Here is a 27,153-nt window from a genome sequence, read left to right as displayed (position 1 = left end):
TCCTCAACACTTGTTTCTTGGGTTTTGACTTTAGCCATTCTGACAGGTGTGACATGATACTTCATTGTGGTTTTGATTTGCATTTCCCTGATGATTATTAATGTTAAGCATCTTTTCATATGTCTTTTGGCCATTTGGATGTCTTCTTTGGAGAAATGTCTGTTCATGTCTTCTCACTTTTAACTGGATTATCTTTTTTTTTTTTTGGTGTTGAGTTGTATGAGTTCTTGATATATTTTGGATACTAACCCCTCATCATATATATGATTTGTAAATTTCTTCTCCTACTCAGTAGGTTGTCTTTTTGTTTGCTGTGCAGAAGCTTTTTATTATTTTTTTTAAGATTTTATATGTTTATTTGACAGAGAACACAAGCGGGGGAGCATCAGGCAGAGGGAGAAGCAGACTCCCTGCCTTGCAGGGAGCCTGACATGGGGCTTGATCCCAGGACCCTGAGATCATGACCTGAGCTGAAGGCAGATTCATAACCGACTAAGCCACCTAGGCACCCCGCTTTTTATTTTGATATAGTCCTGGCACTCCCTTTTTTTTTTTTTATCAAGTGCCCACTGAGCAACTTTCTCAGCCACAGAAAGGATGCTTACCTGGAGAGAAAAATGCTCAGTGTTTTCCATGTCTGCTTTCATGAGCGCAGGGTGGGACTGCATTGATCATGCCAATGCCATATATTGCCAATTCATGTATCGGCATTGGTATTTTCACTATAAATGAATACATTAGCCTTCTGGTGTCTGCCACAGGTGTGTGTCTTTGGTTAGTTCAAGTCTTTTAGGGCCTGCTAGCCTTTAGGGACAAAGGGCAACAATAATAAATCCACATCTGCTCCTTAGTTACAGCTCTGCTTCCTGATATGTGTACACTCTCCCAACTTAACCGTTGGTAGTGTTAACATCCTGTAATAGGACAAAAACCAGTGTGCATTTGTTACTGCCAAATCACTTATCAGCTTATCTGTTTTTGATTCTTACTCAGAAATTTTTTTTTTTTTTTTAAGGAAATTCATGGGAGGAAAGGTTGGCTTTCAGAAGAGAGTATGTGATGGAAAGGAACAGTATTGGAATAGGAAAATGAGTGTCTCTGCTGCCAGTAGCAGCACATCAGTCGGCGTGGAATGCTTCACTGCTCTTCTGAGCGCCTCTAGTCTTATTTCGGAAAACATTGCTGCATCTTAAAGCAGAAAATAACTGAGTGTAGATACTGTAGATCTGTAGATACTGTATTAAATGTATACAATGTGCTAGGCTCTGAGCTAAGAGCTTTACACACCTCTGAATTAATCACAGTTTCTCTCAAAGAGTAGGTATTACCAGAAAGATGTCACAAAGTAATATGGCCAGGAAATGTTGGGATGGAAACCAAGATCCATCTTCCAAAGACCAGGCTTTTAACAAATGTTACTCTATGTAATGGTTAAGAACACTGATTACCTGTGTAATATTTTTTTAATTTAAATTCAATTTAGTTCACACATAGTGTATTAGTTTCAGAGGTAGAATTTTGTGATTCGTTTGTCGTATATAACACCCAGTGCTCATTACATCAAGTGCCCTCCTTAATGCCCTTCACCCAATTACCCTATTCCTCCAGCAACCCTCAGTTTGTTTCCTATGGTTTTCCTATGTTTCCTGTGGTTTGCCTCCCTCTCTGTTTTTATCTTATTTTATTTTTCCTTCCTTTCCCCTTTATTCGTCTGTTTTGTTTCTTAAATTTCACATGTGAGTGAAATCATATGGCATTTGTCCTTTTCTGACTGATTTATTTCACTTAGCATAATATATTCTACTTATCCACATTGATGCAAATGACAAGATTTCATTCTTTTTATGGCTAAGTAATAGTTTATTGTTTCTGTCTGTGTATGTATATATTTTATTTAATTTTCCATGCATCAGTCGACATCTGGGCACATTTTTACCCATTTATCTGTCGATTGACATCTGGGCTCTTTCCGTGTTTTGGCTATTGTGAACATTGCTGCTGTAAACATTGGAGTGCATGTGCCCCATCAGATCACTATTTTTGTATCCTTTGGTTAAATGCCTAGTAGTGCAATTGCTGGGTCATAGGGTAGAACTGCCTTAGCTGTGTAATTTTAGCTCTTCATTGCAGTTTAGAGGTTAAAAGTCTTAAACTTTTAAGTATTACAATGAAATACTGAATTCATGTGAAATAATTACCCACAAAGGCTGAAAGAAGTAGGTTAAATATCATATAATGGTGAAATCAAAAGAGAGGATTATCACGTTGTTTTCTTGGGACATTATTAATGTTCTTATTGATTTAGTGAATATATAATGCTATGATAGAAGGACTAGAACTCAGCCAGTCTTCCTTGGCCACTGGCCTGCCTGGCAAAGTCAGCCTTTACTGTTTTTTTAATATGTCTAAGGCAATATGTGTTGCTTTAGAGAAAAATCAGAAAATAGAAACCAAAAAAGAAATTAAAAATTCTCACAATCCTATTTAGTAAAACAAACAAACAAACAAACAAAAAAAACTATTTTAATACCCTACTTGAGATGCTTTTAAACCCTATTCTCTGTGTATTTTATTTGTGCATGGGTGTCTGTAAAAAATTTTTGCGGGATCATATATATATGGTTTTGTAGATGCTTTTTTCTTTTGTTTTATTTTTTTAAAATATTTTATTTATTTACTTAGAGAAAGAGAGAGCCCGTACTTGCACAAGCAAGAGGAGAAGAGGGAGAGGGAAAGAATCCCAAGCAGACTCTGCTTTGAGCATGGAGCCCAATGCAGGGCTTTATCCCATGATCCTGACTGAGATCATGACCTGAGCCATAATCAAGAGTCCAACGCTCAACCAGCTAAGCCACCCAGGCACCCCCTTGCTTTTTTCTTTTGATATATTGTCAGCATATCTGTATATCAGTTTCTCAGACTTGACTTTTCTGAACTGCAAGCTTGCCAGCAGTATAAAAAAAAAGTAGGGTCAAATAGTGTAAAAGCACGTCGTAAGACTTTATCACAAATAGAGAAGATTCATTCTATTTTTCTTGTGCTAAGTTTGTCCTTTTTGTCAAAATACTTTCTTCAGATACAGAGCCCTTACCACATTATGTTAGGAAATCAGTAAAGTTTTTTTAAGTAACCTCTGTGTCCCAGGTCAGGCTTGAACTCTTAACCCCCAAGGTAAGGAGTCGCATGCTCCACTGACTGAGCCAGCCAGGCACCCCTGTAAATTAGTAATTTTTTAAATGACTGTGTCCCTCTATCCCTTAAGATTGGTGGTCTGTATCTTTGGGTCCACAGTGCTCATCACATTTCCTGGCCCGTAGTAGGACTCAGTAATCATTGGAACCAATATCTGTTGTCACCATCTCTGAATCTTTTAGTAGACTTCTGTTCTTGATCTCTTAATATTCTCAAACAAGTGCTACTGAGCTTGCTTGTTGTTTAATGTTACTGATCAAGAAGAAACATTTCCAAGTATGTTTGGAAACAGTAACTTAAAATAGGTAGTGTTCATGTATAAATGTAAATTCATTCTTCAACATTGAAATCTTTCTCCTTTTAACTATCTGGTCTGATGCTTGGGGGAGCTTGATTACTCTTTGTTTTCATTGGGTTTAAGAACATGAAAAAATGTAAATAACAGTAATGTTTACTATTCTCTGACCAATCTTAGTTAAATGGAAGGGAATGGTTTTAAAACTGCCTTTTCAAGTCTGGAAAGCTGGATGGAATATGTAAACTAGTTTTCTTTGGAGAAAGGATAAATTATATATGTGGATTTTTTTCCTTATGTTCTATAATGCCAAATACTGTTTTTGTAGAAGGAAATTTTTTATCATCATCTTTTAAAGTTTGCATCTATCTACAAAGGGACAGCTAGAAGATAAAGATCATATTTATTATGAATTTATCATGAGTTCATATTATATGTGAATAGTTATGAAGTCTATGAATTATGAATGTTTTTATTTATCTGGCATAATAAACAAATTTTTCATGAATATTCTTACAAGTTCCTTAATACTTTTATTTTATAGATGTCCTATTTTAATCTTGTGAAGAGTCTAACATCTGCTTTTCCAAATAGGTATAGTATGTCATGGTAAGTTTATGATCTGTGTTACAACTGCTGAAATTATTAGCCATATTGCCAGTAAATTTCTGTCCTAAATTGTGGTACGCTAGTCCAACAAATTGAATATTTTGGTAAACTAAGGCCATAATATCTGCTCTGTTTTATCTCTGCCTTTTCAAAAAATGGGACTATAATAAAATTTTAACTCAGAACACAAACTAATTTAGTCTTTGATTTGGGGGGTTCTAAAGGTCTTGGCTATAAAAATGAACTATTGATCTATTGTCTAGCAAGAGCAAAATTCTGTGTGTATTTCTAAAGTATAACCATTTTGGATGCGCGCTTAATCTCCAGCAAGTAGATGTGTATATAATTCTTACTTAAAATCCAAATTATATCACTTAAATAAACGGCACTCAGTCTTAACATTGTGTGCATTTTTGCTTGTCCCAGGTTCCACCACACAACGTCAGCAGTGTGCTGTTGTAGTAAAACACAGAGTGGCGAGAAATACACCGATCCTTTCAAACTTGGTTGGAGAGACTTGAACGGTCTGTATGAGGACATTAGAAAGGTGAGAGAGTTCTGATGGTGCTGTGAAGTAACGCTGATTTCTTAGAATCGTGACAGACAGTGCAGCTTTTCAGATAACATCCAATGATGTTGCAAACTTGATTCATGAGTGTCCAGTCTCCGGTGTTTCCTGAATGACAAGGAGATGGGCAGGGTGGAGGATGCAGTGCACATTCCCATCCAGAATGAGGTTATTGCAGAGTTGGGGAACTGAAGAAAACGTACAGGTGGCACATACTTGCCCTCTCCTATTCCTTCCCCTGCTCCCTGCATAGTGAGGCGCTAAAGATCAGTGCCAGGCTGCCCCAAATCAGGCTTTCTCCATTAACTGCTTTTTTTCCCCAAAACTTTTCGTGGATTCTTAGATGCTGCCCAGAAATGTTCACATGCCCCTCGTCTACTCTCCTCCTCAAACCCCCACTCCACTCTCCTGTTCTCCCAGCAGCGCCATTGCTTATTTGAACGAGCTAGGCAACACGTTGAGGAGGTTCTCCCTGGGCACTGGCTGTGTCACCATCTATGCTCCCATCCATGCCCAGCTGCGGGCTGCTCTCCTTTCCTCCCTCCCTGGTGATATAAACAGTTCCCTCCTTTCCAGGCGTCCCTTCCCTCCAGCTCTGTCCCGTGCCCTGTGCCTCCTCGATGTCAGTGCCGTAAGAACAACTCCCACCCCTGCCTGTCCGCTCCCCTTTTTCCACAAGCTCTCCCTCCTGGCGTGTCTCCCATCCACTGTCGGTGCTCCAGTTCATTTGTGTTCACCCTTTACAGGACCGTCCCTTCCCTTCCCGTGTTCTCTGCCTCTTTATTTCACCCCTTCATGTTTCCTCCACCGTCACGCTGTGCCTTCCTCCCAGCCTCTCCTCTGAAACTGCTTTGCCAGCCCTTGGCTTCCATAGTGTGCTCTGCTAAATCCAGTGGACACTTTTGGTTTTTATCTTGGTTGATGTTGTTGTCGAACACCGGACACTGTCGACCACTCCCCACTGTGTAGAACACTTTTCCTTGGTTTCTGTACTTTTCTCCGTCTCCGAAGTCTCAGGCCATCCTTCAGGCTGCTTCCTGGTTTCCTTCCTCTCTGTCCCCTCCCCACCCTTTTTTGATCATCCTGCCATTTCTTTGGGTTCTGTTTGTTCCCACTTCTGTGTCCTCAGTTTACCTGTTCCTGTACTTAATGATTCCCAAATAATATGCCTGTTCCTCATTAAATTGTCTCTCTCAAAACCACACATCTAACTGTCACTGGGCAGTTCCACGGAGTGTCTATGACTGTCTCAAACTTAACGGATCTGAAACTCTACGTTCCCCTCCTAATCGTTTTTTTTCTTTTCCTACTCATTCAAGGTAGCGCCCAGCAACCTGGGCAGGATCCTAGAATTGCTCCTCTCGCCCTTCCACATCCTCACCGGTCTCTAGCCTTCAGTCCCCATGGTCTAGGTCAAGCCACACCCAATTCTGTGGCCCTGTCACTGTTGCTCCCCCAGTAAGCATCCTTAACCAGTGGCATCCCCTTCTTGCTCCCAGAGGAGCTGCACTTATCTCCAGGACAGCACCCCTCATACTGTGTATTGCAATTAGTGTTTTATTTCTCCCCATCTAGACAGCTCCTCAAAGGCATTGGGGAGGAGCTGTCTTATTTTTCTTTGTAACCTCTGCATTTATTATTGTGCCTGGCTCTGAAGTCGATATTTTGGCGAATTAAAAGACAAGCCCACTGTACCATGTTCCCCTGAGCCTGGCTGAGGGTCCTCAGGTCTATTCTTAGCTCCCATTGCTTTGGGGACATAAGCTGTGATTCGTTTTAGGAAGTTCTGGAGAGGCAGGTACAACAGACATAAGTCCATCACCTCGAAGACTCTCCCTCCTCTTCATGAATCAAAATCCTACTTATTCTTTAATTACAGATCAAAGCTTTTATCCTCCATTAAATATTTGGTTTTCTAGCCCACTCTGATTTCTCCCTTCTCTGAACTTTTGCTGCATCTAATTTATTACATTTCATTTAATTATGTCATTGCTCAGGTTGCCAGTCTGAACATTCCATATTGTTAAAAAATTTATCTCCCCAGCTCAGTTCTAAGCTCACAATCAGGCAAACTTCCTCTGTGAATTTTTGACGTCTGGCTGAGCCAGGCTGACTGATCCTGGCTTCTTCCAGCCGCCAGCTTATCTTCCTGTCCCTCATATACAGCTTTGCCTCCATACCCCAGACACCCCCTCAACTCCTGCTTCATTGGCTCCCACACTTCCCATCTTTGTCCTCTCCCTTCCTCCACCTTCCAAGCTGCTCCCAGCCTGTTCCTTTTTGGTCCCCAGGCCACCTTTCCTCCTCCTCCCCTGTTGGAGTCTTTGGGGACAGGCGGCACTGCTTGCGATGGCCCTGTAGCCACTCTGGGCAGGCCAAGCATCACTTGTGGCCCAGCTGCAGCGCAGCCAGCCAGGTTTGTGGCCTTACAATGTTGGAACCTCTTCCAATTGAGTGTTGAATTTCTCAAGTGAAATGATACAGTGAGTACACTGAGATCAAATCAAAGTTTTGTCATAGAAATCCTGTTGCCTTTAATGTGCTATCATGATGCCACATTGACACAGAGAAACTTCATTTCAGGAACTACTCATATCTACAACCGAACTTAAGGAAATGTCTGAATACTACTTTGATGGTAAAGGAAAAGCCTTTCGACCAATTATTGTGGTGCTAATGGCCCGGGCATGTAATATTCATCACAGTAACTCCCGGTGAGTTCTTTACTTTCACTCCTCAGTCGTTTTTATATTTGGCAAATCTTCCTACTCACGGTTGCCATTTAGTTCCCTGATGGAGAGATAGCGTTTATCTTAGAATCCACTTTGTTTCTGATTTTGAGAACCAGTCACCTGGCCTGGGCATCTTCCCTTGCCACACTTTTTAATGTCCTAAAAGAACAACTTTAGCTCTAAGGAACTATTTTGAAAAGAATTTTAAAAGCCAAATTGGATTTCTTCACTCAGAAGTAAAGAATAGCAAGGTGTGTGCATACATGTAATCATCATAGACATGGGGCAGTTAGTCCAAAGGTTAATCATGATCAAGTCATGAGCTATGTGCCTGTGCTGTGAGTCTGGGCACTACACGCCCTGTGGGCCTGCCTTCCTGTGACCGTCGGAAATTTGCCAAAGAAAAATCTTGGCAAAAGAATGCTAGTGGTCCTCAACTTTTATGTTTTGAATATATATATAATGTTTAAATATTAAAGCCTACCTCATTAAAGGAAATCTTAAAAGGATTGGTCCCTTACCCCAGGCAGCTACCTCTGCTCCTCCCTCCTCCCCTCTGCACTTTTATTCATTCGGTACATGTGTGTAATCCTGTGCTTTGCTTTGTGTATTCCCCCTTTTTTCACTCTTGACCATGTCACTAGAGTGTGTCTTCATAGTTGTTATTTTTATATCATGTGATCTGCTGAGGGAAGTCCCAGCACCCATCATATATTCATTCACTTCCCTCATGTTGAACATTTGTATTCTAGTCCCTCTTCCCAGCAGAGCACACTTTAAGGAATGCCTCAGGGAGTGTCAGGGGTTGCCTCTTGGCAACTGCTGCCCTCAGCCCACTGCAGCCTTTTGTTCCCTGCTGCTCCAGCACATTGCATCACCTCAGGGTGCCTCCCACTACAGCCCCCCACCCCCCAAGACTGCCCAGGTGCTCATAGTGAAGTGAGGCAGTGAAATCTCTGGCAGTGGACCACCCTCAGGACCATTTGCACTTCACCCGGAAGGCAGAGCAGCACAAATGAGCCAAATTTGAAATATATCTCACACCATCTAGAGCAGGGTTTCTCAGCCTTGACATTTGGGGCCAGATAATTCTTTGCATGGAGGCTGTGTGTTATAGATGGTAGCAGCATCTCTGGCCTCTATCCATAAGATGCCAGTGGCCCCCTCCTTGGCCAAGTTGATGACAACCAAAAATGTCTCCAGACATTGCCAAATGTTCCCAGGGGTGGGGGGGAGGGGGCAAAATCATCCCTGGTTGAAAACCACTTGTCTAGAAAGAGTACATATTTATAATTTCTCAGATTAATGTGTAATACAGTTCATTACCCTCAGAGGTACCATGGGAAGGATATATCCTGTATAGCTTTATATCCTCTTCGCTTGTCATCCCCATGGTTGGAAGTGTTTTCAGTTTGCCTTGCTGAAACTGTATAAACCGTTGGTTGCAGAAAACATGGGAGAATGTAACACAACAAAGGCAGTGCTAGGTTACAAAGTAAGTTTAGGAGCGCCTGACTGGCTTAGTAGAGCGTTAGACTCTTGATTTCGAGGTTGTGAGTTCAAGCCCCATGGTGAGGGTCGAGTTTACTTGAATAAAATAAAAAGTAAGTCGCACACTGCCCTTTCTGGGATATTTTAGCCGTGACCTCAATCCCCCATAAGTGATGGGAGCAGGGCTCACCAGAGGCACAGTGCAGAGGCAGGGTCTGGCTACACTCTCCAAGCCCCCGCTTCTTAAGGATACTTGCTTCCTAAGAGCCCTTTTGAATCAGGCTCTTAATTGGCTAAATATCTAAGCTGGCACCTCTGTCTGTGCCTCTTAATGCGAGAAGGGAGGGACACGGTGGCAGGACGGGAGACCTGGGCCATTTCCGGGTTCGATTCCTGAGAAAGACTTAGAACAGTAAGGACTAAAGGTAGCCATAGATGAGGGGTGGGACCTCACAGAGCTTCTATTTCTAGCTGGTGCCACTGGAGGCATCCTCCAGGCACAGGGGCACCAGCACCCATTCCAGAAATTCCTTTACTGGCTTGTTGGTAACAGCAGAATTGAGAGAGCCCTGCTTTATCATTTGACAAAGTTTAATGGCTTCTATGCGACTTATCAGACATCATCTTCTCATTTGTGAAATGTGTGTTATATAGGTAAATAAGAATCCTAGAGGGAATTTTGGAAAACCAAATAGAATAGACACCTAAGAAATTGCGAGGGGGGAAAACTACGTTTTATTGATTTTCCTTTTCCTTTACTAAGCTTTTCAGTGGTCCATTAAACATTCCTTGTCAGATTACTAGGACTTCTTAACCTGAAGTTCATGGGGAGTCTCATGGGGATCTGTGAGTCCCTTAGAATTGCATGCAGAATTTTTTGTGTATTTGCATTTTTCTGGGGAAGGTTATCAGAAGTTCATAATATATCCTCAAAAGGTAACATGGCCCCAAAGAGCCTAAGACTCAATCTTTATATTTGCTGTCAGTGTCCTGATAGCACAGTATCTGGGCAGATAAAATAGGAACACACAAACAAAAAGACTCAGATTTGAAAGGTCCAGAACACAGCTGTAGTGGTTCTAAGGTGTGTCATGTAGATCTTCCTGCAATGAAGGACTCAGGGCTGGACCAGGTCTTGTTGGCAGAGAATCTTGAGTTCTCAGCCTCTTCAAGGATTGCGTCCATGCAGCAAATCCTTGCACCAGCGCCAGCCCACATCCAAGGCCTAAGAGAGGAAGGGGCATCGTGGCTCCAGGACACACCACAGATGGGCCTGCATTATAGAAACTTCTCCCTCTACCCAGTCCTGTTTCATCCTCTCTCTCCCACGGCTTTTGATCCCAGGGGCACTCCTGAGACAGACGTCTTGTACTTTAAACTTCAGAGTCTGCCTCCCAGAGAACCTAGTCTGCACTGAAGTTCAGCAAACTAACTATAGGTCAGGACTTATTTTATCAAAGAATCTGGATCAAAAATGAGCTTTAGAGTAAATAGATTTCTATAAAAGTCCTCTACTCACTGAACATAGCACAGCTGTAGTTTCTGATCTTTCTCAAACAAGCCAAGCTCCCTGCTCAGCAACCTCATTGAAGGGACCGACCTACTCTTGTCACCAATCTCAGTACCATCCATTCCTGTATGGAAGTCTTCCAGCACTAGAAGTGGATATCAGTGCCTGTGATTGGAATAACAGCACTGCTCACATTTTATTGCTCTTGATTTTGCCAACGGCCAGGTGGCACTGAATTCCACTGGTCCAGTTTACAAAGCCAGACATTGGTTAGATGGTACAGCTTATAAGGTGCCATTTTCATATTAGTTATGATATCAAAGGTCCAAGTGTGATAAAATCTTAAATGCAGAGGAGGTAACTTTTATTATTCTAATACAGACAAAGGAAATTGCAAAAGCCTACCCTGGGAAAACTATAACAAAATAGTCCATACGGCAGCATCTTACTTAAATGATTCTTAAGATCAGGCCATTCACAATTCAGGAGCCATTCCTGGTTTCTGTGTGTGTTCTGAATCACTGAACCAGCCACTATGATAGTGATTTATGGGAGAGGCAGGAAAGTTGATGCCAAAAGAGAGGTTTTTGCTTTTAACCTAGAAGATGGCCCTTTTTATGTCTGTATTCATTACTGAAATGGATCTTAAGGGCAACAGGGGGCATGCATCAGGCTTACCTTGACCAGTTGGACTCCTTCTGTGCCCCGTGCAGCTGGAAGGAAAATGGAGCAAGAACCTAAGCCCAAGGGGCAGCCCTAACCCGTCTGTTGGATCAGCATTCAGTTTCAGGTCAATTTAGTGTGGATTTTGAAGTTGAATCTCTCCATTCAGAAGATTGTAGCCTCAATGAAGATGGATAAGAACTGTCAGATGAAGATTATGAGGTACATCACATAACTGAGTCAAGCAGGGGAGAGTGATACAGATGCGTTTGAAGAAGACCCTGAAATTTCCTTACTTGGCTATTTGTGTACCTCATGCAATGAAATGAGACATCCTCTTCCTTGTAACAGATGTTGGGCCCTTTTTGAGAATTGGCTTCCTGAAGATAAAGATGAAGAGAAAATGCCTGTGAGTGCTCACTTCAGCAAATACACTAAAATTGGAATGATACAGGGAAGATTAGCATGACCCCTGTGCAAGGATGATATTCAAATTTCTGAAGCATTCCATATTTTTAACACTGACAAAAAATAGTGAAGCTTGCAAATTTTAAAGATAAAGAGAAAATCCTGAAAGCAGCTCAAGACAAGGTCCTTAATCTACAAGGGTAGAAATATTAGACTGGCAGCAGACCTCTATCCACAGAGACCGGGCAGGCCAGAAAGGAGTAGCATGATATATTCAGGGTGCTAAATGAGAGAAACATGTAGCCAAAAATACTTTATCTGGCAAGACTTTTATAGAGAATGGAGGGAGAAATAAACAGCTTCCAGGACAAAAAGAAACTAAAAGAATTTGTGATCACAAAACTAGCCCTGCAAGAAACATTAAAGGGATCCTGTAAGTGAAGAAAGAGCCTAAAAGCAACACAGACCAGAAAGGAACAAAGACAATATACAGATGACTTTACAGGTAATACAATCGCAGTACATTCATATCATTCAGTAGTTAATCTAAATGTAAATGGGCCAAATGCTCCAATCAAAAGACACAGAGTATCAGATTGGGTAAAAAGCAACACCCATTGGGGATCCCTGGGTGGCTCAGCGGTTTAGCACCTGCCTTCAGCGCAGGGTGTGATTCTGGAGTCCCAGGATCGAGTCCCACATCGGGCTCCCTGCATGGAGCCTGCTTCTTCCTCTGCCTGTGTGTCTCTCTCTCTGTGTGTCTCTCATGAATAAATAAATAAAATCTTAAAAAAAAAAAAAGCAACACCTATTGATATGCTGTCTGTAAGAGACTCATTTTAAACCCAAAGACACCTCCAGATCGAAAGTGAGGAGAACCATTATTCATGCAAATGGACCTAAAGAAAGCAGGGGTGACCGTCCTTATATCAAACAAATTAGATTTTAAACTAAAGGCAATAAGTAGTAAGGGATGAAGAGGGACACTATATCATATTTAAATGTTCTATCCAACAAAAAGATCTAACAATTATAAATATTTATGCTCCTAACTTGGGAGCAGTCATTTATATAAAATCAATAATTAAATTAAGGAAACACATTTATAATAATACAATAATAGAAAGGGACTTTAACACCCCACTCACAGCAATGGACAGATCATCTAGGCAGAAGATTAAGAAGGAATCAAGGGCTTTGAATGACACATTGGACCCGATGGACTTCACAGATACATACAGATCTTTCCATCTCAAAACAACAAATACACATTCTTCTCAAGTGCACATGGGACATTCTCCAGAATACATCACATACTGGGTCACAAATAGGGTCTCAACTGGTACCAGAAGATTATTCCCTGTATGTTTTCAGACCACAGTGCTTTGAAACTGGAACTCAATCACAAGAGAAAATTTGGAAGGAACTCAAATACTTGGAGGTTAAGGAGCATCATACTAAAGAATGAATGAATCAACCAGGAAATTAAGTAAGTAAAAATCCATGGAAACAAATGAAAACACAACTGTTCAAAATCTTTGGGATGCAACAAAGTCCTGTGAGGGAAGTACATAGCAATACAAGCCTTTCCCAAGAAACAAAAGTCTCAAATATACAACCTAACCACACACCTAAAGGAGCTGAGAAAGAACAGCAAATAAAGCCTAAACCAAGCAGGAGACAAGAAATACTAAAGATTATAGCAGAAATCAATGAAATAGAAACCAAAAGAACAATAGAACAGAACAGCAAGACTAGGAACTTATTTGAATAAATTAATAAGGGCAGCCCAGGTGGCTCAGCAGTTTAGCGCTGCCTTCAGCCCAAGGCGTGATCCTGGAGACCCAGGATCAAGTCCCATGTCAGGCTACCTGTATGGAGCCTGCTTCTCCCTCTGCCTGTGTCTCTGCCTCTCTCTGTGGTCTCTCATGAATAAATAAATAAAATCTTTTAAAAAAGAAGATTGATAAACCCCTAACCAGACATATCAAAAAAAAAATGCAAAAGGACCCAAATTAATAAAACCATGAACAAAACAGAAGAGATCATGACCAACACCAAGGAAATACAATTTTAAGGACATATTATGAGCAACTGTATGCCAGCAAATAAGGCAATCTGGAAGAAGTGAATGAATTCCTGGAAACTTAAAGATTATCAAAACTGAAATAGGGAGAAACAGAAAACCTGAACAGACCCATAACCAGCAAGGAAATTGAAGCAGTCGTCAAATATCTCCCAGCAAACAAGAGTCCAGGACCAGGCGGCTTCCCAGGAGAATTCTACCACACATTCCAGGAAGAATTAACCTACTCTTTGAAGCTGTTTCAAAAAATAGAAATGGAAAGGAAACTTCCAAACACTCTCTGTGAGGCCAGCATTACCCTGATCCCAAAACCAGACCAAGACCCCACCCAAAAGGAGAATTACCGTCCAATATCCCTGATGATGCCAAAATTCTCACCAAGACGCCAGCTGGGAGGATTCAACAGTATATTAAAAGGATTATTCACCATGTCCAAGTGGGATTTATGCCTGGGCTGCAAGGGTGGTTCGACATCTGCAGATCAATCAATGTGATACACTATAGTAATAAAAGAAAGGACAAGAACCACAGGATCCTCCTAACAGATGCAGAAAAAGCATTTGACAAAGTGCAGCATCCTTTCTTGATCAAGACTCTTCACAGTACAAGGGAGGGAGGGACCATATCTCAATATCATAAAAGCCATCTACAAAAGGCCCACAGTGAATATCATTCTCATTGGGGAAAGACAGCTTTTCCCCAAGGTCAAGAACACGATGGGGATGTCTACATAGTACCAGAAGTTTTAGCCTCAGCAATCAGATAACAAAAAGAAATAAAAGGCTTCCAAATCAGCAAAGAATCAAGCTCTCAGTCTTCACAGATAACATCATACTTTATCTGGAAAACCCAAAAGACTCCACCCCAAAATTGATAGAACTCATACAGGAATTCAGCAGTACGGCAGGATATAAAATCAATGCAGAAATCAGTTGCATTTCAATACACTAACAGTGAGACAGAAGAAAGAGAAATTAAGGAGTCAATCCCACTTATGATTATACCAAAAACCATATGATACCTAGGAATAAACCTAACCAAAGAGGTAAAGGACCTGTTCTCTAAAAACTATAGAACACTTAAGAAAGAAATTGAGAAAGACACAAAGAAGTGGAAAAATATTCCATGCTTATGGATTGGAAGAATAAATATTATTAAAATGTCTATGCTAGGACGCCTCGGTGGCTCAGTGGTTGAGCATCTGCCTTCAGCTCAGGGCATGATTCCAGGTCCTGGGTTCCTGGAATTGAGTCCCACATTGGGCTCCCCAAAGGGAGCCTGCTTCTCCTTCTCCCTATGTCTCTGACTCTCTCTCTCTCTCTCTATCTCTCATGAATAAATAACTAAACCTTTAAAAATAAATAAATAAAATGCCTGCTATGTAGATCAATCTACACATTCAGTGCAGTCCCTATCAAAATACCAACGATGAGGCACCTGGGTGGCTCAATTGGTTAGCCTTTGGTTCAGGTCATGATCTCAGGATCCTGGGATCAATCCCTGTATCGGGCTCCCTGCTCAGAGGGGAGTCCTCTACCTCTGCCCCTCACCCTACTCGTGCTCTCTCTCTCAAATAAATTTTTTTGATTTTATTTATTCATTGTCAACTAATCCTTGACAAAGCAGGAAAGAATATCCAATGGAAAAAAAAGACAATCTCTTCAACAAAAGGTGTTGGGAAAATTGGACAGCCACATACAGAAGAGTGAAACTGGACCATGTTCTTAAACCGTACACAAAGATAGACTCAAAATGGATGAAAGACCTAAATGTGAGACAGGAATCCACCAAAATCCTAAAGGAGGTCACAGGCAGCAACATCTGTGATCTCAGCTACAGCAACTACTTACTAGACATGTCTCCAAAGGCAAAGGAAACAATCAGAAATGACCTACTGGGACTTCATCAAGACAAAAAGCTTTTGCACAGCAAAAGAAACAGTCAACAGAACTAACCATCGGGTAGGTACCCGATGGGAGAAGATACTTGCAAATGTCTTTTAGATAAAGGGCTGGTATCCACGATCTATAAAGAACTTATCAAAGTCAACACCCAAAGAACAAGTAATCCAATCAAGAAATGGGCAAAAGACATGAACAGACATTTCTCCAAAGACCTACAAATAACCAATAGACACATGAAAACATGCTCAGCATCACTCAGCATCAGGGAAATTCAAATCAAAACCATAATGAGATACCACCTCACACAGGTCAGAATGGCTAAAATTAGTAAGTCAGGAAACAACAGATGTTGGTGAGGATGCAGAGCAAGGGGAAAGCAGTTTTATGCTCTTGGTGGGAATATAAGCTGGTGCAGGCACTCTGGAAGATGATATAGAGGTTCCTTAAGAAGATAAAAATAGAGCTACCCTATGACCCAGCAATGCATACTAGATATTTACCACAAAGATACAAAAGTAGTGATCTGATGGGCCATCTGGCCCCTAGTGTTTATAGCAGCAATGTCCACAATAGCCAGACTATGGAAAGAGATCCAGATGTCCACTGACAGAGGAATAGATAAAGATGTGGTATATATACAATGGAATGTGACTCAGCCATCAGAAAGGATGAAATCTTACCATTTACATTGATGTGGATGGAATCGGAGGTTATTATGCTGAGTGAAATAAGGCAATCAGAGAAAGAATTATCTCACGCATGTGGATATTAAGAAACAAAACAGAGGATCATAGGGGAAGGGAGGAAAACAGAATGGGAAGAAATCAGAGAGGGAGACAAACCATGAGAGGTTTAACAATGGGAAAGAAACTGAGGGTTACAAAAACAAAATAACTACAGTGAATGATTCCAGAAAATCTGTGCTGTGCAAAATGATGATAAAATCACACAAGTCTCTCAATCCCAAGAAAGTGAGGACTGTTCTTAGCCATCAACTCCTGATTAACATCATTTATAGCCGCCAAGAAGTCAAAACAAAGTAAAACAAAACTACAAAACAAAAGTTAAAAAAAAAATGTCAGAGTTTGAGTGGGAAGAAACAAGATGAAGAAGAAAAAGGTAGAATCTAGTTTTCTCCTCTCTTTTAGAGGGGAAGAAGAGCAGAGAGAGAGAATCTCAAGCAGACTCTCCCCTGAGCATGGGGCCCGACTAGGGCCTCAATTTGATGACCCCCAAGACCCATGACCTGAGCTGAAATCGAGTCAGGCACTCAACCAGCTGTGCCACAGGCACCCCTCTAGTTTTCTCCTTAATATCACTAAACCCTGTGTGGTTTCCCAAGGTGAACCTAAGAACAGTTACATCGCTCATGGCAAAACAGGACATCTTGTGGCATGCTTTATGTGTGCAAAGAAGCTAAAGAAAAGGAATAGGCCCTTCCAGTATGTAGACAACCAGTTCAAATGATTGTGCTAACTTATTTCCCCTAGTAGACAGGTGTATAAAAGTAGAATTCTGGATTTCAACCCATATAACCCTAAAATTTTAGATTTTTCTAAATTCTCAAAGCAAGAAAATGTCTCAGACATGTAGATTTCTTCTCTGTAGTTTAATTTACCTTCTTTGGGAGGGGGGATAGTAAATATTTTACTTGGTTTTAGAAAAGTTTCACTTATGTCTGTATTTTATATTTAAGTTTTAATGTAAACTGGATTAAAATTAAGTTCATCCTTTACCCCTACCTCTCATATTTTAAATGATTTTAACTTTCTTACATCTTAGAGAAGTATCTGATTTAAAATATAGAAGTAGGACATTTAAATTATTTCAGGTGGGAGTGTTTATATAAAAGATTTAATATTTAAATTTTAAACCTTCCAGTCCTTAATTTCTCTGCTCTTTCAGGGCATCTTAAAGTACTCTTTCCACATAAAAAAGAAATTGGTAAATGTATTTGGTGGTACATGAGTAAAAATGCACTTATTCTCCACTCTTTTGGTTTAGTAAGAAATAGATGGTAATGGTGTCATTTGAGAAGTGAAGAAACCCATCATTTACTCATAAAACAAAACTTGTTTAAGGCCCCATAGTACAAAGCAGAATGGCCCTACAGGTCTAACTTGTATACCTGGCCCTTTACACACCTTATTTCAGGATTTGGTGCAATCTGTTATTTTCCCTAAATTGAAAAACCGTTCTGAGACACTTTGAAGTGCCTTCTCAGGCTGTATTGCACAGTCCCTGGTAGTTACCTAAGTTTCAGACCTTTGCTTATGGCCAGTTTTAGAAACTGGTGAGTTCTCAGACTAATTCAGAAATTTAGTAAATAGAAGGATTGTTTTTAAACTAGCTGGGAATGTCATAATTTCTTTGCTAAATTGTCCAGAAATTATGCACCATTTTCCTTCCAGAAAGATGGGGTCAGGATAGAATTCTGAGGGCAGCCCGGGTGGCTCAGCGGTTTAGTGCCGCCTTCAGCCCAGGGTGTGATCCTGGAGACCTGGGATCGAGTCCCACATCAGGCTCCCTGCATGGAGCCTGCTTCTCCCTCTGCCTGTGTCTTTGCCTCTCTCTGTGTGTGTCTCTCATGAATAAATAAAATCTTTAAAAAGAAAAAAAGGATAGAATTCTGAAATATCTCCCAAACTGTATACGTTAACATCTCGACTTATCTTTATTTTTTTTTTAATTTTTTTTTATTTAGTTATGATAGTCACAGAGAGAGAGAGAGGCAGAGACACAGGCAGAGGGAGAAGCAGGCTCCATGCACCGGGAGCCCGACGTGGGATTCGATCCCGGGTCTCCCGGATCGCGCCCTGGGCCAAAGGCAGGCGCCAAACCGCTGCGCCACCCAGGGATCCCTCGACTTATCTTTAAATCGGAATCTTGAGCAAAGTAGTGAAAATAACCACTTTGATTTAAGGTCCCAGATTTTCCTCTCATGTACACCAATTATATGTACTCAGGTAAGAACAATAAAATTAACGGGACTGTAAGTTTACAATAGAACTGAGGAATATAATTTTACATAGCAAATTTGTGTGCCAGTTACTAATAGTACATTATATTAAACTTTAAGGCAAAACCATACATACATATGACTTCTCCATATATGTATATGAAAGTAGGAAACATGGCCACAGGAATTAGCACCTTAGCCAAGGACTGGTCCTCAGAAGTGCAGGAAAGCTTTATTGAGATTTATAATCAGCTTGAACTAAGAATCTTTCTGAGGAGAGTTGATAGGAAAAATGAGATTATAAACACTGTATATTCAAGGTATATTATGCATTGACTATGCTATTGACAAAACATTCACATCTGTACATAGTTTCATTCTAGTGCCTCTGCATTACAGATGTCCTCTTGATTGTCTAAACGTTTAGTGTGTGTGTATATATATACATATATAATTTATTGATTTACAAATAAAAACATTAAATGTTTGATTAAAAACTTTCAAGATTATGACTATTGGACCTTATAAATAATTTCGTACTACTAAGTTTTGTTTAAAAAGAAATTATATTTGAGTATCATCTGTTTGGGTAATCAGAGGCACATGTGTGAATGTGCTTTTCTTTTTAAAATAGCCAGGCCTGCCCACTGTGGCAGAACATATATTAAAGGACAGCTTGACACAGTTGGGAGCCTCCAAGGCATTGAATAGACTCAACTTGAGAGAATGATGTTACAGTTTAGTAAGGCCATGCAATGCTGTTCTCTCCCTGTGCGCGTGTCTTATCACAGGGCAGGTCAGCTTACGTAGTGATGGTGAATGGTCTGGAAGGGATGGAGCAGGGAGGGGACTTGGGCTAGCCACCTTGCTACTTGTCAGCGTGAAAACCCCAATTGTTATTGCTTGTAATTTCTCTATATCATCTAGGAAACTGAATTCCATGAGGCCAAGAACCTCTTCTTTAAAAAAAAAAAAGATTTTATTTATTCATGAGAGACACAGAGAGGCAGAGACATAGGCAGAGGGAGAAGCAGGCTCCCTGCGGGGACCCGGATGCAAGACTTGTTCCCGGGATCATGCCCTGAGCCAAAGGCAGGCACTCAACCACTGAGCCACCGAGGCGTTCCCCAAGAACCTCTTCTTGATTATGACACACATGTATGGGGGCTCGATAAGAACTGATTGAGCAAATCAAAGCATTGGGACTGGAGTCTTATAGCTGGCTTTAAAGCAGGAGCCTGCCTACATAGACCAGGGTTAGCTGTTGGCATCGTTTAGTTCCCTTTCATTTTTAATAAGGGTTTTTAAGTTACTAATTAGTGTGTAGGCGTCTGTTGGCTTACGAAGGTAACTATAAGTTGTTGTGCCGTTGTATCTTGAAGAGTTTGTAGTCGGACTTGCTGGTGTTAGGATTCTGAATGGGGCTTTGATCTAGGCTTTACAAAAAAGTGTTTCTTCAGTTTAGAAAAAATACCAACTGTTTAAAAGTTTGTGCCTGTTTTTTCCATCCTAAAGCCAGCTTTCAATTATATATGGCAGGGAATTTTTTTTTTGACATTTTCAAATACTCCTTTAAAAAGACAAATACATGAAAGCAGCAGTGTATAAGGTGCTCAGAAGCGTTGAATATGTTGTTATAAAACGGACTATTAACAAGAATTAATAAAAAGCAGAAAAAAATTTTTAAAAGGGATCTTGAAGTAGAGTCTATAACAAAGAACACCAACTGAGGTGGAGGAGATTTTGACAACCAGATGGCCATTGATTTTATTGGTGAGGTCAAGCTCAAGCATAAGGACATCAGTGAGAGCAAGAGGCCTGCAGGACTTAATAAACATACCCCGTGCACCCTCTTCCAGCACACCAAGATGATGTCATCACGGAAGGAATCAAGCACACTTCCATTCACTGTGCCCAATTTGAAGAAAAAACTAAAGCTTTGCTGATTGTATAGTACCAGCTCTGTGGAAAAAGCTGTGTGCAAAGCCAGCCTGGCTGAGTTGTAGGTCTAGACTTCACGATGGCAGATTGCTCTCCACATACCCATAGATCCGTAACTTCTGCAGTGAGTCTTCAGTGGCAAGAACAGTAGCATGAACCCTTGCACCATCTGTGATGCAGCTTTGTAGGCGTCCGGTCTGTCTGGAGATATATCTAAAATATCAGGAGCTGCTGTGCTTGGATATCAATTCCTTTCTTTTGGTGTTAGAACTGCTCCTGAATTCCTGACTTTGGTGGAGAATGAGTATTTGAATGTACTTTTATCAGCTAACAACTAGGAAATGCAGTTTATATCCTGAAGCATTGGATGGAGAAGGAGAAGGACTTTATTTGCATTTTAAGTAGTGAGTTTCTTTAGGACCAAAGCTATAAAGTACTCTGTCTTAGCCTTGAAAACTCCTAATGACGCAGAGTGTAAGAGGGCAGAGAGTCATTCTCCAAGATCATGCAGGTGAGCAAGTGAGCCGCTCTGCTCCTGGGCTGTGAAGAGACTTGGGGAGTCAGTAGCATAAGACCTCGAACTGACCCCTCTAGGTTTCAGGGCATGTTTATTTTTTTAGGATTTTATTTATTTATTCATGAGAGACACGCACAGAGAGAAGCAGAGACACAGAGAGAGGGAGAAACGGGGGAGCCTGATATGGGACTCCATCCCAGGATCCTGGGATCACAACCTGAGCCAAAGGCAGACGCTCAACCACTGAACCACCCAGGTGTCCCTCAGGGCATGTTTAGAATAGGAGAGTGCCCTCCTGTTTCATTTGCCCATGATTTAGAGACAGTGCAACCATCAATCAGAAAGTCTGAGTTGGTACCAAAACCTGTCTCTAGGAAAGCTTCCATTTGTGGCTCATGGTGAATCGAAGACCACTGCTTGAAAGAACAGCATTTCCCAAACTTTGTGCTTCAGAATCACCTGCCGTGCTTTTCTCCAGTGCAGATTCCTAAGCCTCATCATCAGATTCTGACAAGGTAGACAAGGGATATATGTTTAAGAAACACGAAGTTTGTCAAAGTCCTAGCAAGCAAAGTGAAACACTTATTTTTAGAATTGTTAGACAAAAAGAATGATTTGGAAATAAAAGCTCCTGTGTCTCTTATCCTAAAGGGAAGCCACATTTTCTATTTAAATTTGCTTCTCACATTTGTTCTGAACCAAAGTAATTGATGAACAAAGTTTGAATTTCTGTTTGGAGACAATTTTCCCACCCTGGGGGTTTTACTTGGAATTTGTTAAAAGACTTCACATTATGCTCAGTTAAGCATCCGACTCTTGATTTCGACTCAGGTCATGATCTCAGGGTTGTGGGGTCAAGCTCCACATTGTCGTTAGGCTCCCCACTCAGTAGGGAGTCTACTTCTCTCCCCTTCCTCTCCCTCTTCCCCCACCCCTGTGCGCTCTCTCTCTCTCTCTCTCTCTCTCTCTCTCTCTCTCTCTCTCTCTCAAATAAAATCTTAAAAAACAAAAAAAGACTTAACAATATGTGTGAGTGTGAATAAGGAAAAAAAGCATTTTGCTTCAATCACATGTAAGCTGGGTAGAGAGTATGTGGGGGTGGGGCGTGTCATATTGTTCCCCTTATTCTTCTGTGCTTCAAATACTTTATTATAAAAATTTTGTTGTAAGTCTAAAGAAGAGGAAAAAACAAACATCCCAGAGCTGCTGAATCATCACATACTCGTGCGTGTGTGAAGTCCAAGGGACAGAGCCAACTTGCAAGCCAAGGGCCTCCTTTTTCTCATGCTGTCTTGCCAGTCTGACTTTTCTTAGCACCTCTCCTAGAAGCTGAGAAAGTGTGTCAGCTATTTTCCAGTAGGAAGTGGAAATGGTGCCCAGCTTTTTGAAGGCATGACTCAGTTTGGCTCTTTGGAGATTTCATCTTAAAGACAGTGTGAGAGTTTTCTGTAATAAGTAAATTTTAGTTCTAGCCTTTACACTGTGCTGTGGAAGAGTGTGGCAGTGTTTTCCAGACATTAGCCAACACACATTAAAGCTTAGTTGTACGAAGAAGGACATCAGATACCATTAGAAAACATCTAAAATACGTTTCTCATATGTAGGGGGGTGTCGCAATGCCAAATAACATTCTAAGCAAGAATCCTAATTGCATCAGTCAGTAATTTAGCCATGTAAAATGGCCTTTCTGTGTACATCCAGTCTATAAGATTTCAAAATATTTTAAGAAATCTTTGTTCTAATATCCTCAAATCACAAAAACTCCAGTTCTCAATAAGCACTGCCATTTCCCTGCAACTTCCCGGCAGGAACCCCTGTGCACTGACATAGTTTGTGCTAGTGGAGGTCAGACCCTGCTTACGAGAGCATGAGAAAGACTAGGGGCCCTCACAGTGGTATTTAAAGATAAGTTCTGCTACTCACCATCAGAAAGTGTAAATTAGACCAAAACACTGTGGAGAAAAATATCCTAAAAGATAGCCTTTATTATGAAACACCCATAAATGGCTACATTTTTCTGTGCATTTGAACTCAAGTAAGATAAGGTCCAATACATTTACCTGTAAAATATTTGAGGTCAAAGCCTCCTGCTGTGAGGTCTGTGAGGGTCTCACTGAGGGCTTCAAAAGAAGCTCCTAGAAGCCTTCAGGGCATTTATCTCGATTATGGTCAGGATATCAGAATTCATCCTTACCTTCTGTTGCTTTACTTCTCCCACCTCTGAAGAGCGTGGTGTGATCTGGAAGGATTTAGGACTCTTAAGATTATGACAGTTTAATAAATAATAGACAGCACTTTGCAAGTGATTCTGGGCTAAAAGTAGTTGGAAGGATCTGAGGTTTCATTCTGAAATGTTAGCTAAGAGTTGCCAGCAAAGCACCATATTTTAAAGTTATATTTAAGGCAAGATCAGACGACATTCTCCAGATTGATTTAGTGTCTGTAGTTAAATACCAGTATCTAGAATGCACTTGTACTTCATTTTCCATTGCTTTCTACTAGATGTGAGGAATTAAGATGGGCACTATCTTTTTGCAGATGTTCTGACTAGATTTTTTTTTTTTTTTTAAAGAAAAAATCCCCTTTGAACATCCGTCTCACTCTTCTCTCTCAGAGATAGCGTAATGATGTTTGGAAAGTCAGCCATTGGAATGAGTTAAACATTTGGTCAGCACGTGTTTAAGTCGGGCCCGTATTTTTAGTTCAGAAAACTCCCTTGGTTATTTCCCCAATTTGAATTTCTCCAAATTCAAGTTTTAAAAATACCCATAGGTGATGATAGTGATAATGATGATTAAAAAGGAAGGGCACATTCCCTTATAACTGTAAAACTCACACCCACGTATCCTCTTGAGAGTGCCTCTCGCATGTATTGTCTTATAGCCAGGGAAGAGAAGTTTCAGTTTGTAATGCAAAGGTTAAACATGGATTGGAACGCAGTTTTGACCAAAATTCTCTCTTGGTTCTTGAGGTCTTCTTCCTAAAATATTTCATTGAACACAGTATTAAAAGCTTTAGGGGCACCTGGGTGGCTCAGTAGGTTAAGCATCTGCCTTCAACTCAGGTCATGATCCCAAGTCCCTGGGATCAAGTCCCACATCAGGCTTCCTGCCCAGTGGGGAGACTGCTTCTCCCTCTGCCTGCTGCTCTCCTGCTTGTGCTTGCTCTCATTCTGTCAAATAAATAAATAAAAAAAAAGCTTTAAACATAGTGACATGGGTTCTAAAGTACACTTTTCCACAATGCTTCTTAACCTGCCTCCCTCATGCACCCCTGAGATCTACTTGTAACCTAATCATTAACTTGTACCAACTGCCCAAGATGCCCAAGACCATGATTACAGGGCATAAAGGTGATTCTTCAGCCTGATGGTCAGCCTTCTGAGCTGTTTAAGCTTTTTTGGTTGTAAATCATATGAATACTGCTTCTGAATGTGCTGTCCATAAAACAGAATTTTGGCCGGGTATCTTAGGCATTTTAAGAATGTTCTCCAAAGGGGCAGCTTGGGTGGCTCAGTGGTTTACTGCTGCCTTCAGCCCAGGGCCTGATCCTGGAGACCCAGGATCGAGTCCCACGTCTGGCTCCCTGCATGGAGCCTGCTTCTCCCTCTGCCTGTGTCTCTGCCTCTCTCTCTCTCTCTCTTTCATTCATGAATGAATGAATGAATGAATGAAAGAAATCTTTTTAAAAAAAGAATGTTCTCCAAATATTAGAAATGGCTCTGTAGGGAAGCCAAAGTGTTTATACAGTTTCTCTTAGAGAAATAAAATTCTTTATCCTAGATCGGATGTCCAGTTTTCACAAGATGATTGCTGAGAAGGTTATAGGCGGCGTCTCTTTAAAAAGCATTGCTTTCTGTTAACTAGAGATGTGCAAGCAAGCCAGCGCTCCATAGCCTTAATTGCAGAAATGATCCACACTGCTAGTCTGGTACACGACGATGTCATTGACGATGCAAGTTCTCGGAGAGGAAAACACACGGTTAATAAGATCTGGGGTGAAAAGAAGGTATGGTGTTTTGTTTCCCTTTCATCTTCTTACCCATTCACATGCTCTTTGGATTGCATTTATTTTTCAGATTTGTCTCATTAAGTAAAATATGTCTCCTCAAATGCGGCCTTCCAATTTTCAGAATAGTCTTCATGTCTTGTCTGTGTACATATATTTGATAATAGAGAAAACCATAAAAAAATAAGCTTCATATTTCTGGTTATTCACAGTTTTATCTAGAATTCCTTTTGATCATAGAGAAAGGGATTTTTTTTGTGATCCAAAAAGCATATTTCATGAGGAACCATAAATTTTACTTTTGGGCTTAGATTACTCAGATTCAATTTAATTCTTTAACCTTTTAATGACTGCCATGTGCAAGAATGTCATGGCAAGTGAATAAAATTGAAATATATATGTATGCTACATACATGTTTTTAAAATATAAACATGTAAAAAGTTATATATACACACATAACTGCAAAAATTTAACATTTTTAAATAGAGGCTCTATATTGAGTTTGGTTCATACATGTATATTTTAGAGCATATTTCGATAGTAACTTATTAGCACCTCTTGAGGGGGGTATGTAAAAAGGGGAGTTTTGCCTAAAGATACTTAAATCACTGGTTGAAGATGGGAAGAAGCTGAACCAATGAACACTAGGAGGGACAGGGCGTTTGGAGGCGGCGTCCCCCCACACATGCCCCCATTGGCCACTCTGCCCATTTGAAGCAGAGACACAGCAGAGCGAACAAGTTTCCCTCCGCTTACCTTCCCTCACGTGTGTATATATAGCACCAGCTTCACTCCTGTTTCCTAATTGGCCTTATGAAAAAGAAGAAATGCATATTAATTGTCAGCTTCACAGGCTGGTTTTGCTTTTGTGTACATGACTTGGCTGTGTAATCAAGTCATGTGATCTCCTCTATAAATCTTTTATTTCAAATTTTAAATTAAAGGTTTTGTATCCTGCTGACAGAATTCCATACATCAGAATGTGGTTTTTAAAAAAAGTGGTGGGGGCATTACCCAGTTTCATTTTGGAGGGGTCACAGGTACTTGATGACATGTCCCTGTAGTGAGCCGAATGTTTTCAGGCTGTCCTACAGCCTTAAAGAGAACAAATTCACAGTCTCTCTCCTGCAACGGTGATCACCACTGTTGGGGCCTCTTGCAGCCTGGGACTGGTCGGTCTTGCATGGCCTACCTGCCGGCTCCCTCCCCTTTTCTGCCTCTTAGTGGAAAGTACTTGTGTTTCCAGTGAAAATCTGGCCACACAGCGCCTCCTCCAGGAGCCTCAGTGGTTGCCTGGGGCCCAGCATTTCCTTCCTTCAGCCTCTCTTACCTGGCAATCCCCAAAGCCCCGTCTGGTGGCCTCACTATGCTGGGATCCCAGTGGCCAGAAGAGGAGAGACCTAAAAGCCCAGAGATCCAGAGTCCTGATGATGTCAGGATGCCAATGACGTCAGGGTGGATGAGGGATATATCTGTGGATATATATATATATGTCATAATGGGGACAGTGACTCTAAATGTGTTTTTATGTTTATGTTGAGATAATTTGTATAACATGCTGTGTACAGTGATTAATAGGTAAACATACTGAACATCACTTATTTTAGATACTAGAGCTAAGACAATAAAAACTTAAAATAAGGTATTGAAAATTCTATGAGTTAAGTTTTCTCAGAAATCTAGCATTTATGATTTATGACTAATGACAACACAAAACTCAGGCATAGCTTTATTATTTTATTTTTATTTTTTTAAAGATTTTATTTATTCATGAGAAACACAGAGAGAGAGAGAGAGAAAGAGAGAGGGAGGGAGAGAGGCAGAGAGAGAAGCAGGCTCCACGCAGGGAGCCTGATGTGGGACTCGATCCTGGGACTCCAGGATCATGCCCTGGGTTGAAAGCAGACACTAAACCACTGAGCCACCCAGGGATCCCCTCATGCATAGCTTTAAATATGCAGATGAGTATATCTGATTACAGAGTATAATTCAATTATGTATAATTTATAACAAGCTGTAACTGCAGTAGGGGCATTGACTCCCAATCTAAAGAAGATCGTGTAGCACAAAGAACATTGAACTCGGAGCCAGGATTCCTTCGGTTTGCTTTTCAGTGAGACAAGGGTGTGTTGTGCTGAGCGCCCTGGAGGAGTTTGGTCCATAGGGAATCAGGCAGGGAGATAGCAGTTTGAAGGGGTGCCGCGCTCACACAGGAGACAGGTGTCTTCACGTGGAGGGATCCGGGTGGGTTTCCTGGAAGTGTTACCCG

The 27,153-nt window shown here is 40.9% G+C and overlaps 1 protein-coding gene and 1 non-coding gene across 8 annotated transcripts in view; both read left to right on the top strand.

The window, feature by feature from the left end:
- The window catches only part of PDSS1 (decaprenyl diphosphate synthase subunit 1), a 47,876-nt gene that overhangs the window by 2,507 nt on the left and 18,216 nt on the right, over positions 1-27,153 (top strand). For all 7 annotated transcript variants that reach the window (XR_008665244.1, XR_008665245.1, XM_055331357.1 and 4 more), the window contains exons 2-5: positions 4,032-4,096; positions 4,523-4,643; positions 7,248-7,378; positions 24,742-24,883. Coding sequence is in view for 5 of the 7 variants with exons in the window: in XM_055331357.1 (XP_055187332.1) it covers positions 4,032-4,096; positions 4,523-4,643; positions 7,248-7,378; positions 24,742-24,883 (459 nt within the window). In the remaining 2 variants the exon portion in view is untranslated. The remainder of the gene's footprint in view (positions 1-4,031; positions 4,097-4,522; positions 4,644-7,247; positions 7,379-24,741; positions 24,884-27,153) is intronic.
- LOC129514356 (U6 spliceosomal RNA) lies at positions 11,474-11,577 on the top strand. Its single transcript, XR_008665417.1, has one exon. It is a non-coding gene; the product is annotated as a U6 spliceosomal RNA (small nuclear RNA).

This window comes from Nyctereutes procyonoides, unplaced genomic scaffold (genome assembly GCF_905146905.1).
Source record: "Nyctereutes procyonoides isolate TBG_1078 unplaced genomic scaffold, NYPRO_anot_genome, whole genome shotgun sequence".
Lineage (NCBI taxonomy): Eukaryota > Metazoa > Chordata > Mammalia > Carnivora > Canidae > Nyctereutes > Nyctereutes procyonoides.
This window is presented reverse-complemented; position numbering and strand designations above follow the sequence as displayed.